General features: G+C 45.6%; 2 protein-coding genes across 3 annotated transcripts in view; one reads left to right on the forward strand and one right to left on the reverse strand.

Moving 5' to 3' along the window:
• The window catches only part of tenm1 (teneurin transmembrane protein 1), a 135,672-nt gene extending 130,302 nt beyond the window's left edge, over window positions 1–5,370 (forward strand). For both annotated transcript variants that reach the window (XM_081719526.1, XM_035527484.2), the window contains exons 30-32: window positions 422–1,642; window positions 2,029–2,171; window positions 2,467–5,370. In XM_081719526.1, coding sequence (XP_081575652.1) covers window positions 422–1,642; window positions 2,029–2,171; window positions 2,467–3,228 — 2,126 coding nt within the window. In that variant the 3' untranslated portion in view covers window positions 3,229–5,370. The remainder of the gene's footprint in view (window positions 1–421; window positions 1,643–2,028; window positions 2,172–2,466) is intronic.
• A 914-nt stretch (window positions 5,371–6,284) lies between these two features.
• sh2d1aa (SH2 domain containing 1A duplicate a) lies at window positions 6,285–11,564 on the reverse strand. Its single transcript, XM_027031419.3, has 3 exons — window positions 11,283–11,564; window positions 9,699–9,762; window positions 6,285–7,095 (listed from the first exon to the last, which is right to left on the reverse strand). The coding sequence occupies exons 1-3, from the start codon at window positions 11,417–11,419 to the stop codon at window positions 6,946–6,948; spliced, it is 351 nt and encodes a 116-aa protein (XP_026887220.1). The 5' UTR covers window positions 11,420–11,564; the 3' UTR covers window positions 6,285–6,945.
• Between the last annotated feature and the right edge of the window lie 1,945 nt (window positions 11,565–13,509).

Consider the following 13,509-nt stretch of genomic DNA (forward strand, 5'->3'; position numbering starts at 1 on the left):
TTGTAATAATAGTAATAATATAAATAACAATAATGATAATAATTGTAATAATAGTAATAATATAAATAATAATAATGATAATAATAGTAATAAAAGTAATAATATAAATAATAATAATGATAATAATAATAATATTCCAACATCACAGTTTTGTTACCATGATACTAAAGATTCATTAGTACTCACTAGCCTTTGTTTACTCTAGCATTAGCATTAGCGTTAGCGTTAGCATTTGTGTTATTGTGTAATATTGCTTTGTGTTCTCAGGTAGAGAAACACATCATTACCATATTTATCAAGTCAGATAAGATTTCTGATGCAAAGGCAGAGTGTAGTAACTGGGTTAGGATGTAAAACAACAAATATAATCATAGATCTCTCTCTCTCTCTCTCTCTCTCTCTCTCTCTCTCTCTCTCACAGGTCCTCTAGTGGGACGGCAGATCTATCGTTTCAGTGAGGAGGGTTTGGTCAACGCGCGCTTCGACTACAGCTACAACAACTTCCGGGTCACCAGCATGCAGGCGATGATTAATGAGACCCCGCTGCCCATTGACCTGTACCGCTACGTGGACGTGTCGGGGCGAATCGAGCAGTTCGGCAAATTCAGTGTCATCAGCTATGACCTCAACCAGGTCATCACTACCCACACCATGAAGCACACCAAGATCTCCAACGCCAACGGCCAGCTGGTGGAGGTTCAGTACGAGATCCTGAAGGCCATCGCCTTCTGGATGACGCTGCAGTACGACAGCCTGGGCCGTGTGACGTCGTGCGAGGTGCGCGTGGGCGTGGAAGGCAACGTGACGCGCCGCTCGTACGAGTACGACGCAGACGGGCAGCTGCAGGCGGCCGCGGTGGACGAGCGACCGCAGTGGCGCTACAGCTACGACCTGAACGGCAACATCAACCTGCTGAGCACGGGGGCCAGTGCCAGACTCACGCCACTGCGCTACGACCTCCGTGACCGCATCACGCGCCTGGGCGAGCTGCAGTATCGCACGGACCAGGATGGCTTCCTGCGCAGCCGCGGGACTCTGCTGTTCCTTTACACGTCCCGCGGGCTCCTGGCGGAGGCACTAGAGCGCGAGAGCGGCCAGCGAGTGTGGTACGGCTACGACGGCCTGGGCCGGCGCGTGTCCAGCCGCGGGAGCGATGGCACGCGCCTGCAGTTCTTCTACGCTGACCTCGCACACCCCACGCGCGTCACACACCTCTACAACCACACGGGCGCCCACATCACCTCGCTGTACTACGACCTGCAGGGCCACCTCATCGCCATGGAGAGGAGCGGTGGCGAGGAGTTCTACGTGGCGTGCGACGTCAGCGGGACTCCGCTGGCTGTCTTCAGCAGCCGCGGACACGTGGTGAAGGAACTGCGATACACTCCGTATGGCGACGTGTACCAGGACTCCAACCCCACATTCTCCCTCCCCTTCGGCTTCCAGGGCGGCCTGTACGACCCCCTCACCCGCCTGGTGCACCTCGGTCGCCGTGACTACGACGTGGTTGCTGGGAGATGGACCACGCCCAATCACGAGCTGTGGGCGGAGACGAGTGTGGAACCCAAGCCGTTCAACCTGTACACCTTCAAGAATAACTACCCACTAGGTTCCCTACAGGACGACACCACCTTCACCACAGGTGGGGGCGCTCCACCCATGCAGGCAGAGTCCTGGTGTGTGTATAGGGTGTGTGTGTGGGTGTAGTAAGTGTGTGGTGAGTATGGGGTGTGGTGTGTGTGTGTGGTGAGTGTGTGGTGTGTGTGGTCAGTGTGTGCGGTGTCTGTATGGTGAGTGTGTGGTGAGTGTGGTTGGTGTGTGGTGTGTGTGGTGAGTGTGTGGTGTCAGTAGGTGACCAGTTTGCATCCACTCTGTGATCTGGCTTGACAGCCATCATTACAGAAACACTCTGATCTAAACTCTCAGAACTTTAGAGCCCCAGTGAATGTGTTCAGATCTACTGTGTGTGTGTGTGTGTGTGTGTGTGTGTGTGCGCACGTGTGTGTGTGTGTGTGTGTGTGCGTGCAGACATCAGCAGCTGGCTGAAGTTGTTTGGTTTCCAGCTCCATAACGTGGTTCCAGGTTTCCCCAAACTGTCAGAGGAGAACACAGAGCAGACGTATGAGATGATGAACGTGCACACACACACTCAGAGCTGGGACCCCAGCAAGGTGAGAAACACACACACACACACACACACACACTCAGAGCTGGGACCCCACACACACAAATACACACACACACTCACACACATAACACACACACAAACACACACTTGTACACGTATAACACACACACTCACATACACACACACACACACACACACACACACACACACACACAGGTGTTCCTTAAAGAGCGTACATTTCTGTGTGCAGCCTGCATTCTGCCCATTACCATCCCCGCACCCCCCCCTCTCCCTCTCTCTCTCTCTCTCTCTCTCTCTCTCTCCCTCTCTCTTTCCAGGTTGTTCTCGGTATTCAGTGTGAACTTCAGAGGCACTTACAAAACTTCATATCATTGGACCGCCTCCCCATGAGTCCAGCCAATAAGAAGCTGGGAGGCAGGCAGGGGCGGAGACCCAGATTCTCCGCCCTCTCTTCCATCTTTGGAAAAGGTGTGAAGTTTGCTATCCAAAATGGCGTGGTTGCCACGGAGATAATCGGCGTGGCGAGCGAGGACAGCCGTCGAACGGCAGCCGTGCTACATGGCACCGTCTACCTACGCGGCCTCCACTTTACCATAGATGGCCGCGACACACACTACTTCACGAAGGCTGGCCCCCTCGAGGCGGACCTGGGCGTGGTCGGAGGAGGTGCCGGGGGTGGAGTCAGAGTCCTGGAGAACGGCGTGAACGTGTCAGTATCCCAGATGAGCGCTGTGATTGGAGGGGAGACCAGGCGATTTGCTGAAATGGTTCTCCAACAGGGGGCGCTGTGCCTCAACATCCGATACGGAACGACTCCGGACGAGGAGCGCACACGCGTGCTGGAGTCAGCGCGGCTGAGGGCCGTGCAGGGGGCCTGGCTGTGGGAGCAGAGGCGGGTCCAAGCGGGGGAGGGCGGGAGCAGACCATGGACTGATCAGGAGAAGGAGGAGCTTCTGTCAGAGGGGCGTGTCTCAGGTTACGAGGGCTTTTATGTGTTACCAGTGGAACAGCACGCAGAACTGGCAGACAGCCCCTTTAACATACATCTCATTAAACAAACAGACACCACGCAGAGGTAACAGTGCCACGTGACACACACACACACACACACACACTAGACATGCGCCCACATAGTATCACAACCTTTTTCTAGAAAAGATTTGTCTTTGACATGTGACAGGATGGCGTGGTTTTATTTAAGTTTTTAAGGATGTGCTCTATTTACAGATGTTCTGTTTCTTCCTTTTGTAAAAGGTTCTGTGTTAATTGAAATACTATTGTGCTTTAGACATTTTTATCTACAAACGGCCTCCTGCTTCAAGTATAAGGTCTCTGCGTCATTTTTCTCTGTGACGAGACAGCCTGTTGCTTTGCTGGTGTCCTGCGGTGTTAGTGTTATTACGGAGTGTTCAGTGAGAACAACACAGCACCTCCCAGCTAACACAGGAACTCTCACCTCTCTCTCGTGGTGCTGAGCATATCACAACACTCCAAACATGAACCTGTACTCTCCAAAGTCCTCATTTACGATTCTCGCTTGGATTAAAACTGCCTTCTGGAATTCTGGCTCATCCATTTAAGTGTCATTGTGGATTGAAGCAGTCACATTGCCTGGTGTTCTGTTTAAGCTTTGGTGTGCATGGCTAGTGCCGAGCTGACTGGCACATGGATGTATATAGAGCTTCAGCCAGTAGGTAACCTGTGACGCGCTGCTACACTCTGTCCAAATACAGCGCAGACGTCGAACCGACGTCAGCTTCCACACGGTCTCGTTCCTAAAGAGGGTGGAGCAGGGTCAGAACCACAGCTGTGCTGTCCTGCGTCTCTGGATAAGGTCAGCCTGGACAGAACCCGCACAGCTGTGCTGTCCTGCGTCTCTGGATAAGGTCAGCCTGGACAGAACCCGCACAGCTGTGCTGTCCTGCGTCTCTGGATAAGGTCAGCCTGGACAGAACCCGCACAGCTGTGCTGTCCTGCGTCTCTGTATAAGGTCAGCCTGGACAGAACCCGCACAGCTGTGCTGTCTTGCGTCTCTGGACAGAACTCCCAGCATTGACACACTCTTAAGAAGGTTCAGTGGGGAGGTGTTTTAATAAAATCATGTACAGTGTACTTTTTTAACATGTAGAAAGAAGAAGTGTTATCTATGTGGAACTTGTGCCTTTCTGCTCTAATGGAAAACAACAGCAAGACTGGGGTTCTCACACACACACACACACACACACACAAATGCAATGAATGTTTCAGTATTATTACCAGTATGTTTTTGTATGTTGTATGAACATTCTATAAGAAGCAGTCTAAATGGCACACACACAGTGGTCTAAATGACCATGGCGGAGGTAGAGAGGACCTCCGCACACACACACACACACACACACACGGTTTGGTTGTGTTTGGTTTTTTTCTCATGTTGAATTTGCTGTCTTTCTTTTTCAATCCAGCGTAGTCGTTAGTGGCTCATGGCTGCGTGAGGCTTACCCGTGTGCATGCCACGTGTTTCTCTTAACAAACCTGAAGACCTTTGCATTCAGAGTGTTTACACCACATTTCTTCACAGTCTTTTCAGCCTTGCAGCGCTCTGGGTGTTCCTGGCACACAGTGACCCAGAGGTCAAAGGTCGGTGATAACCAGAGAGCCTTGAAGTATTAAAAACACACTTCTGTGGTATTTCTGAAAGTAGATACAGCTAAATAAAACTCACTGTAAAATTTCAGCTCACAGGGTACTGGCTGTCTCACAAGTGCTGGAATATCAGTATGGAGAACTGAATTATTTAAGTAATATGTCGGTTGTTTATAAACTGTTATTTTAGCCATACATATTGTTGCTGTTAATATGAACACAGGTGAAAGGTGAAAGGTCAACTGGTAAACAATAATTTAAGGCTTTTAACTTTGTTTTTATTTTGTTATTTGTCCCCCATGATGAGGTACAAATGAAAGACTTGGAAGGTTTTAACACATGCAACCAAACAGACTATGAACTATAGTATAAATTAACTATAGTATAAATGAACTATAGTATAAATTGGAAATTACTAAAAAGCCTTTATCTTCTTACATCTACGTGACTGTATGTTCCAGTGTTCATGTCTGGCTTCTGAAAGCTTTTCAGTGACCATATGCGAGTGTTGATGGTACAAGAGTTGATTGAACAGCTGAAATAAAGACAAGGGACTTTGGTCATTGAGAATTTTGATAAATAAAGTTGTAAACAATCAGTCATTTCCTTCTCATCTCAGTGATTCGGAAAAGACTAATTAATTTCACAAAGAGAGGTGTGGCCTTAGGACGTCTCTCTCTCTCTCTCTCTCTCTCTCTCTCTCTATATATATATATATATATATATATATATACACACCTTCAGATGGTGTTCTAGAATGTGCAGTGTTTTTCCTGGAGGAGTTCAAAAACTCCGTAAAGTGAAACGTGTTTTCATATCAGTGCCATCAGGGCATCAGTACCATGTCACATCCTGTTGAGAGAAAACCCTGCGCTTTCAGAAAGGAAGTGCTGCCTGTCGATCCAATGTCTGATACACACCACTAACAGAGTTAACCCACATCATAAGACCCTAGCACAGGTAACCAACACCATGACACCACTAACACAGCTAATCTACACCATAAAACACCACTAATACAACTAACCCACAACACAACGTACCAGTAACACAGCTAACCCACACCATAACGCACCAATAACACAGTTAAACCATGCTGTTACACACCACTAACAGCTAAACCATGCTGTTACACATCACTAACACAGCTATCCCATGCTGTAATACACCACTAACAGCTAAACCATGCTGTAACACACCACTAACACAGCTATCCCATGCTGTAACACACAACTAACACAGCTATCCCATGCTGTAATACACCACTAACAGCTATCCCATGCTGTAACACACCACTAACACAGCTATCCCATGCTGTAATACACCACTAACAGCTAAACCATGCTGTAACACACCACTAACACAGCTATCCCATGCTGTAATACACCACTAACAGCTAAACCATGCTGTAACACACCACTAATGTTTTTGATAACATTTATTTATTTATTTTGCAAATCCAAACCAGATTACATTAGTGTCATTGAAACACATAATAAGATACCAACACCACTCAGTTAGAGTAGGGGCCTGGCTTAGACACCTAAATGTAGATTGCCCACATATATACATTTAGCAGATGCTCAAAAGTGCTTTGTCATTTACTAAAATACAACAGACTAGAATCAGTGCCATAAACAATAAGTACTAGAGTTAGTCAACATGGGAGCAGTCGACATCAGTGCACTGAACAATACCCTACCCTAGCTTAGTGGTCCGTTAGTCAACATGGGAGCAGTCGACATCAGTGCACTGAACAATACCCTACCCTAGCTTAGTGGTCCGTTAGTCAACATGGGAGCAGTCGACATCAGTGCACTGAACAATACCCTACCCTAGCTTAGTGGTCCGTTAGTCAACATGGGAGCAGTCGACATCAGTGCACTGAACAATACCCTACCCTAGCTTAGTGGTCGAGGTACTTGACTTGTAATGAGAAGGTTGCTGGTTCATGCCCCACCACTGCCAAGGTGGATAAAAGCATCAGATAAATGAAATGTAGGATCACTGGTCATTTAAATATTCCACAAATAGAAGCACATTTATTGTTTACGGACAAGAATCTTATCTTTATACAGCCTTTGTAAATCATGTAGGTAGGTGCACACTTCTCACCATCGAACACTTTTGCAATCATCATAAAATAAGTTGATTCACATGATAAATATTATCTAGGTTTTGGGTGCTGGTGACGGTTCCTGCCGAAGGTCGGAGGTCACAGGATAAAGCAGAGGTACGACCATGCCTTGGTTTGGTTTCCTGAATGCCACGATGAGGTTTCTGACATTCCGAAAGAGTCGTTCCTTCACCCCGCACGCCGTCTGTAGAGGGATTGTGAGGTCATGGTGAATCCACACGGCAGAGCCCATTAAAATTCAACTACCCATAAGGCCATGGGGTTAGCGCATAGGCTGGGCTACACTGTAGTGCTAGTCTCCCCCACACACATCACATGTATAACAGGTCAGGAAATGTCACGTGGTTTTACAGTTGAGCAACCACATGTCTGTAATAACAACTTTCTACAATACTGTAACGTGAGCAGTTAGGAGGCAGACGCACACGCAGAGAAGAGCAAGATTTATTACGGGCAAATCCAGTCTCGTGTAATCATTAGAACAGTCCAGGGTTATAGAACCAATATGTAATGCACGGGAACACGTGATTAAACGAAACGAAACACGATGAAAACGCAGAATCCGGCTATAACAAAAATACAAGCAAAGATAAGAACAAACACGAACGAAGAAAGGCGTCAATTAACCATGATCAGTCCTGACATGATGAACACGGGGCTCGGATACTGAACAGAATGAAGCCAGTAACACAAAACACAGACACGAGACAGGTAACCATGGAGACAGGGATGCTGGAGGACCGATCATGACAGATTCCGGTCCAGAAACTATTACTATACTGAATACAAGTCATTTCCAGTTTAGGGCTTTACTGTATATTATCCTGGTATATTATTATGATATTGTTGTAGTATTAGTACAAAAAACATTTCACAGGAAGAAAGAAAACTTAAATCATTACAAGTTGGCATAAAAAAGTACAAGTTTCAAATGTGATTAATATCTATTTTAGTTCACACTGCTGTAAGGTGACATTAATTAGGCATTAATACTAAAATTTTGCTAACACATAATAAAAACAGATTACAAATGGATCTTCTGAATGTACTTAAATGTATATCTGGATAAAGGTCTAATTTACCACACAATATTTAAATGGAAATTATATCTGCACCATATCTGTGCTTCACATCAGTGGCGTTGAGCATGGATTGTGATATGAGTATAAAGACCAGTCATATGACTAAATACAAAACCTTTACTTTACTTTCACAGGTTCTGAAACCTGACAGATTGTGGGTAGTAAATGAACGTTGGTTCCTCTTTCAGCTTGTGCCAGCTATGCTTGTTATGTCTGAAGTAAACACAGAGGTGTTGATCTCTCTGAAAATACATTCATAAGCACTGAAAATATTCAGAGTTTGGACTGTAACAGTAACAGAGACCAAACACGTATCTAAGGTCAAGGAGATGACCTAGTTCAAAACAATTTTAAAGCCACACAAACACAGTTTATATGTTTATATGTAATCACAGTTCATAGGTCATCATAGTTCATAGGTCATCACAGTTCATAGGTCATCACTGGGCACTGTCTCATTTCAGTCATACATGTAGTTTTTACTGCATGTATCTAATTTAAAAATAAACATTTCTCTATGTTAATATTCTATTTGTTTAAATATACAATATACACTATATGGCCAAAGGTATGTGAACTCCTAACTGTAACAGCCCCCTGTAATACTCCATTGCCATGGCAGCATTTGTTATGGCAGCAGTTCAGCTTCACCAAAATTACAACCCTGCACTGCATGTAGTACTGACACGCCTGGCTGTAGTGCAGTGTTCAGTCCACTGACACGCCTGGCTGTAGTGCAGTGTTCAGTCCACTGACACGCCTCGCTGTAGTGCAGTGTTCAGTCCACTGACACGCCTGGCTGTAGTGCAGTGTTCAGTCCACTGACACGCCTGGCTGTAGTGCAGTGTTCAGTCCACTGACACGCCTGGCTGTAGTGCAGTGTTCAGTCCACTGACATGTCTCGCTGTAGTGCAGTTTTCAGTCCACTGACACGCCTCGCTGTAGTGTAGTGGCCTAACTGTAGTGCAGTGTTCAGTCCACTGACACGCCTGACTGTAGTGCAGTGTTCAGTACACTGACACACCTGACTGTAGTGCAGTGTTCAGTACACTGTCACACCTCACTGTAGAGTAGTGGCCTAACTGTAGTGCAGTGTTCAGTCCACTGACACGCCTGGCTGTAGTGCAGTGTTCAGTACACTGACACGCCTCACTGTAGTGTAGTGGCCTGATTGTAGTGCAGTGTTCAGTCCACTGACACGCCTGACTGTAGTGCAGTGTTCAGTACACTGACATGCCTCACTGTAGTGTAGTGGCCTAACTGTAGTACAGTGTTCAGTACACTGACACGCCTCACTGTAATGTAGTGGCCTAACTGTAGTGCAGTGTTCAGTACACTGACGTGCCTCACTGTAGTGTAGTGGCCTAACTGTAGTGCAGTGTTCAGTACACTGACACGCCTCACTGTAGTGTAGTGGCCTAACTGTAGTGCAGTGTTCAGTACACTGACATGCCTCACTGTAGTGTAGTGGCCTAACTGTAGTACAGTGTTCAGTACACTGACACGCCTCACTGTAGTGTAGTGGCCTAACTGTAGTGCAGTGTTCAGTACACTGACGTGCCTCACTGTAGTGTAGTGGCCTAACTGTAGTGCAGTGTTCAGTACACTGACACGCCTCACTGTAGTGTAGTGGCCTAACTGTAGTGCAGTGTTCAGTACACTGACGTGCCTCACTGTAGTGTAGTGGTCAGTGTACCTCACTTACCTGTGCTTTCCATAACTGGCCTTCTACCTGGAACAGCCTGTAGGTGTACACGTACTGGTCACACCTGCACATCAAAAACATACAGTCTGGGGTGAACACTCCAATATCAAGGGCTTCATGTGAGCATGTAAACTCAGGACAACAGTTCAGGACATACAGTCCAGTTAGGGGCAGGAGAACGCTAACCCTCATGCACTACCCTTAATCCTAATGTACTACCCCTACCCCTAATACACTACCCCTAACCCTAACCCCAATGCACTACCCCTAACCCTAATGAACTACCCCTAACCCTAATGCACTAGCCCTAACCCTAACCCTAATGCACTACCCACTAACCATAATGCACTACCCCTAACCCTAATGAACTACCCCTAACCCTAACCCCAATGCACTACCCCTAACCCTAATGAACTACCCCTAACCCTAATGCACTAGCCCTAACACTAACCCTAATGCACTACCCACTAACCATAATGCACTACCCCTAACCCTAATGAACTACCCCTAACCCTAATGCACTAGCCCTAACACTAACCCTAATGCACTACCCACTAACCATAATGCACTACCCCTAACCCTAATGAACTACCCCTAACCCTAATGCACTAGCCCTAACACTAACCCTAATGCACTACCCACTAACCATAATGCACTACCCCTAACCCTAATGCATTACCCAATAACCATCTCTCTAATGCACTACCCACTAACGCTAACCCTAATGCACTACCAGCTAACCCTAATGCACTACCCACTACACGTAACCCTAATGCACTAACCACTAACACTAACCCTAATGTACTACCCGCTAACGCTAAGCCTAATGCACTGCCCACTATCCCTAATACACTACCCCTACGCCTAATGCACTACCCCTACGCCTAATGCACTACCCCTACCCCTAACCCTAATGCACCAGCCCTAACCCTAATGCACTAGCTCTAACCCTAACGCACTACCCACTAACCCTAATGCACTACCCACTAACACTAACCCTAATGTAATACCTGCTAATGCTAACCCTAATGTACTACCCACTAATGCTAAGCCTAATGCACTGCCCACTAACCCTAATACACTACCCCTACCCCTAACCCTAATGCATTAGCCCTAACCCTAATGCATCACCCAATAAGCCTAACTCTAATGCACTACCCACTAACACGAACCCTAATGCACTACTCACTAACCCTAATGCACTACCCACTAACACGAACCCTAATGCACTACTCACTAACCCTAATGCACTACTCACTAACCCTAATGCACTACCCACTAATCCTAATACACTTCCCCTATCTTAATGCATTACCCAATACACCTAACTCTAATGCACTACCTACTAACCCTAACTCTAATGCACTACCTACTAACCCTAACTCTAATGCACTACCCACTAACCCTAACTCTAATGTATTACACACTAACCTTAACCCTAATGCACTACCCACTATCCCAGCTATCCTAACCAGCTGTGTTAAACAACAAACACTGCATAAAAACACTCCTAGAATTAGTGAACATGGCCCAGCTGCTAGTCCAAGCCTGCGATCACGGCATGTCCACCTGGGTGGGACTCACAGGACACAGATGCAGTATGTCCCAGGCATGGTCTCGCTGTCGCGGATGAGGAAGCACCCATCACGTCCTGCCGCAGCCAAGAGCTGCTCCGCTCGCAGTTTGCTAATAGCGCCGTGGTACTCAGACAGTTTCTCCATTACTACACAACTCTAGTCTGAGCTGCACTCAGCCAGTGCTGACAGCCGCTCACACACAGACACACACACGCGTGTGCAATGAGGTAATCATGTATCTAAAGTCATATAGAAACTGAGAAGACACACAGGGATGTTTACACACACACACACACACACACACACACACACACACACACACACACACACACACACACATTCACTGTGTACAGGAACTAATTATCATAAGATAATAGAAAACATTTGCTCACTGTGTTGAAGTTCTGCAAAGGACCAGGTCAAACAAAACAGAGAATTTCCTTAAGAAGTGTGTAAAGAGTCTTAGCTCTGATCTTGGGTTAGCGATATAGGGAAATAGGGTTAGGGTTATAGTTATAGGGTTAGGGTTATAGGGTTAGGTTTAGACTTATAGGGTTAGGGTTATAAGGTTAGGGTTAGAGGTATAGGGTTATATGGTTATGGTTAGGGTTATATAGTTATGGTTAGGGTTATAGGGTTAGCGTTGTAGGGTTATAGGGTTATAGAGTAAGAGGTTTAGGGTTAGAGTTATAGGGTTTGAGGTATAGGGTTAGGGTTAGAGGTATAGGGTTAGGGTTTTAGGGTTAGAGGTTTAGGGTTAGGGTTAGGGGTTTAGGGTTAGGGTTTTAGGGTTAGAGGTATAGGGGTAGGGTTAGAGGTTTAGGGTTAGGGTTTTAGGGTTAGAGGTATAGGGGTAGGGTTAGAGGTTTAGGGTTAGGGTTTTAGGGTTAGGGTTAGAGGTTTAGGGTTAGGGTTAGGGTTTTAGGGTTAGCGGTATAGGGGTAGGGTTAGAGGTTTAGGGTTAGGGTTTTAGGGTTAGAGGTATAGGGGTAGGATTAGAGGTTTAGGGTTAGGGTTAGGGTTTTAGGGTTAGAGGTATAGGGGTAGGGTTAGAGGTTTAGGGTTAGGGTTTTATGGTTAGAGGTATAGGGGTAGGGTTAGAGGTTTAGGGTTAGGGTTTTAGGGTTAGGGTTAGAGGTTTAGGGTTAGGGTTAGGGTTTTAGGGTTAGAGGTTTAGGGTTAGGGTTAGGGGTTTAGGGTTAGGGTTTTAGGGTTAGAGGCATAGGGATGAACAGGAAGTGTGAGTCAGAACTGGTTACATCTCATTGTGACATCATAAAAGGAAATCTTAAATTCCAAAAACATAACATATTTATAGCTCGTATGCCACGTCACACATCATACATTATAAGCATTAACAAAGTGACCGTTCTTGAGAAGTAATGAGGGCCGTTGTTTACACATAGGGCATTCAGAGTGTAGATTGAAATTAGTAAAAATAGCTGATAAAGAAAAGGACAAAAACTGAGGTATCAATTATGGTGTTTATGTCTCAGGCAGTGTTTATTAGTGCTCCAGGTATTTGACATAGCTACATGAGGCATTTAAAGTGCCACACTGAGTTAATGAGCCACAATGATGCATTGCACGGTGGGACTATATTCATTTGTCCACAAGGGGTCAGTGTTTCCCCAGTCACTTCAAAATTTGCTCAGTTTGACACATTTCATAAATGAATAGTGAATTATTTGATATTTTAAATCATATATAAGTATTTAAGAAGTAGTAAGATATTTAGCAGAATATATAAAATATATTAAACCTTTGATGTTTAAATACATACATAGCAATTCTCTGTACTGGTTGAAATCCCAGATTAATGTGGTCCATTTGGAAATGTTCTGTATATTTTTATATACAGAAATTTTTATATACTGAAATATTATATTTCAGTTTGGCAGCTGTAATAAATGACTGACACAGAGACTGTCCCGTGACTATCACAGAGACAGCCTGGTAGAGACACTCTCCTGTGACCAGCAAAGAGACATTCCTGTGGATACCTGAAGCCTGAAACACTTTGTTTTCTTTACATTTGTTTACTTGTGTACTTTCCAAAGACACAGAACTGCCACTTTATTCTGAAACAGGTGATGGAGCTGTAAAATGAGACCCAAACACAGGACCATGACAACATTACAATAGACGCAAATGTAGGAAGAAAAAAAACGGGAACGTTCGAAATCATCCACAGAACACACATTATGTTCATAAATGATGTGTGTGTGTGTGTG

The sequence above is a fragment of the Electrophorus electricus genome, chromosome 8, assembly GCF_041902795.1.
Source record: "Electrophorus electricus isolate QZ-2024a chromosome 8, ASM4190279v1, whole genome shotgun sequence".
Taxonomy (NCBI): Eukaryota; Metazoa; Chordata; class Actinopteri; order Gymnotiformes; family Gymnotidae; genus Electrophorus; species Electrophorus electricus.

Coding starts and splice junctions, on each gene's coding strand:
- sh2d1aa (XM_027031419.3), bottom strand. CDS start 11,419: ATGGAGAAACTGTCTGAGTACCACGGCGCTATTAGCAAACTGCGAGCG. Junction 9,763..11,282: donor ACATACTGCATCTGTGTCCT/GTGAGTCCCACC, acceptor TTTGATGTGCAG/GTGTGACCAGTACGTGTACA. Junction 7,096..9,698: donor GCCAGTTATGGAAAGCACAG/GTAAGTGAGGTA, acceptor ATCCCTCTACAG/ACGGCGTGCGGGGTGAAGGA.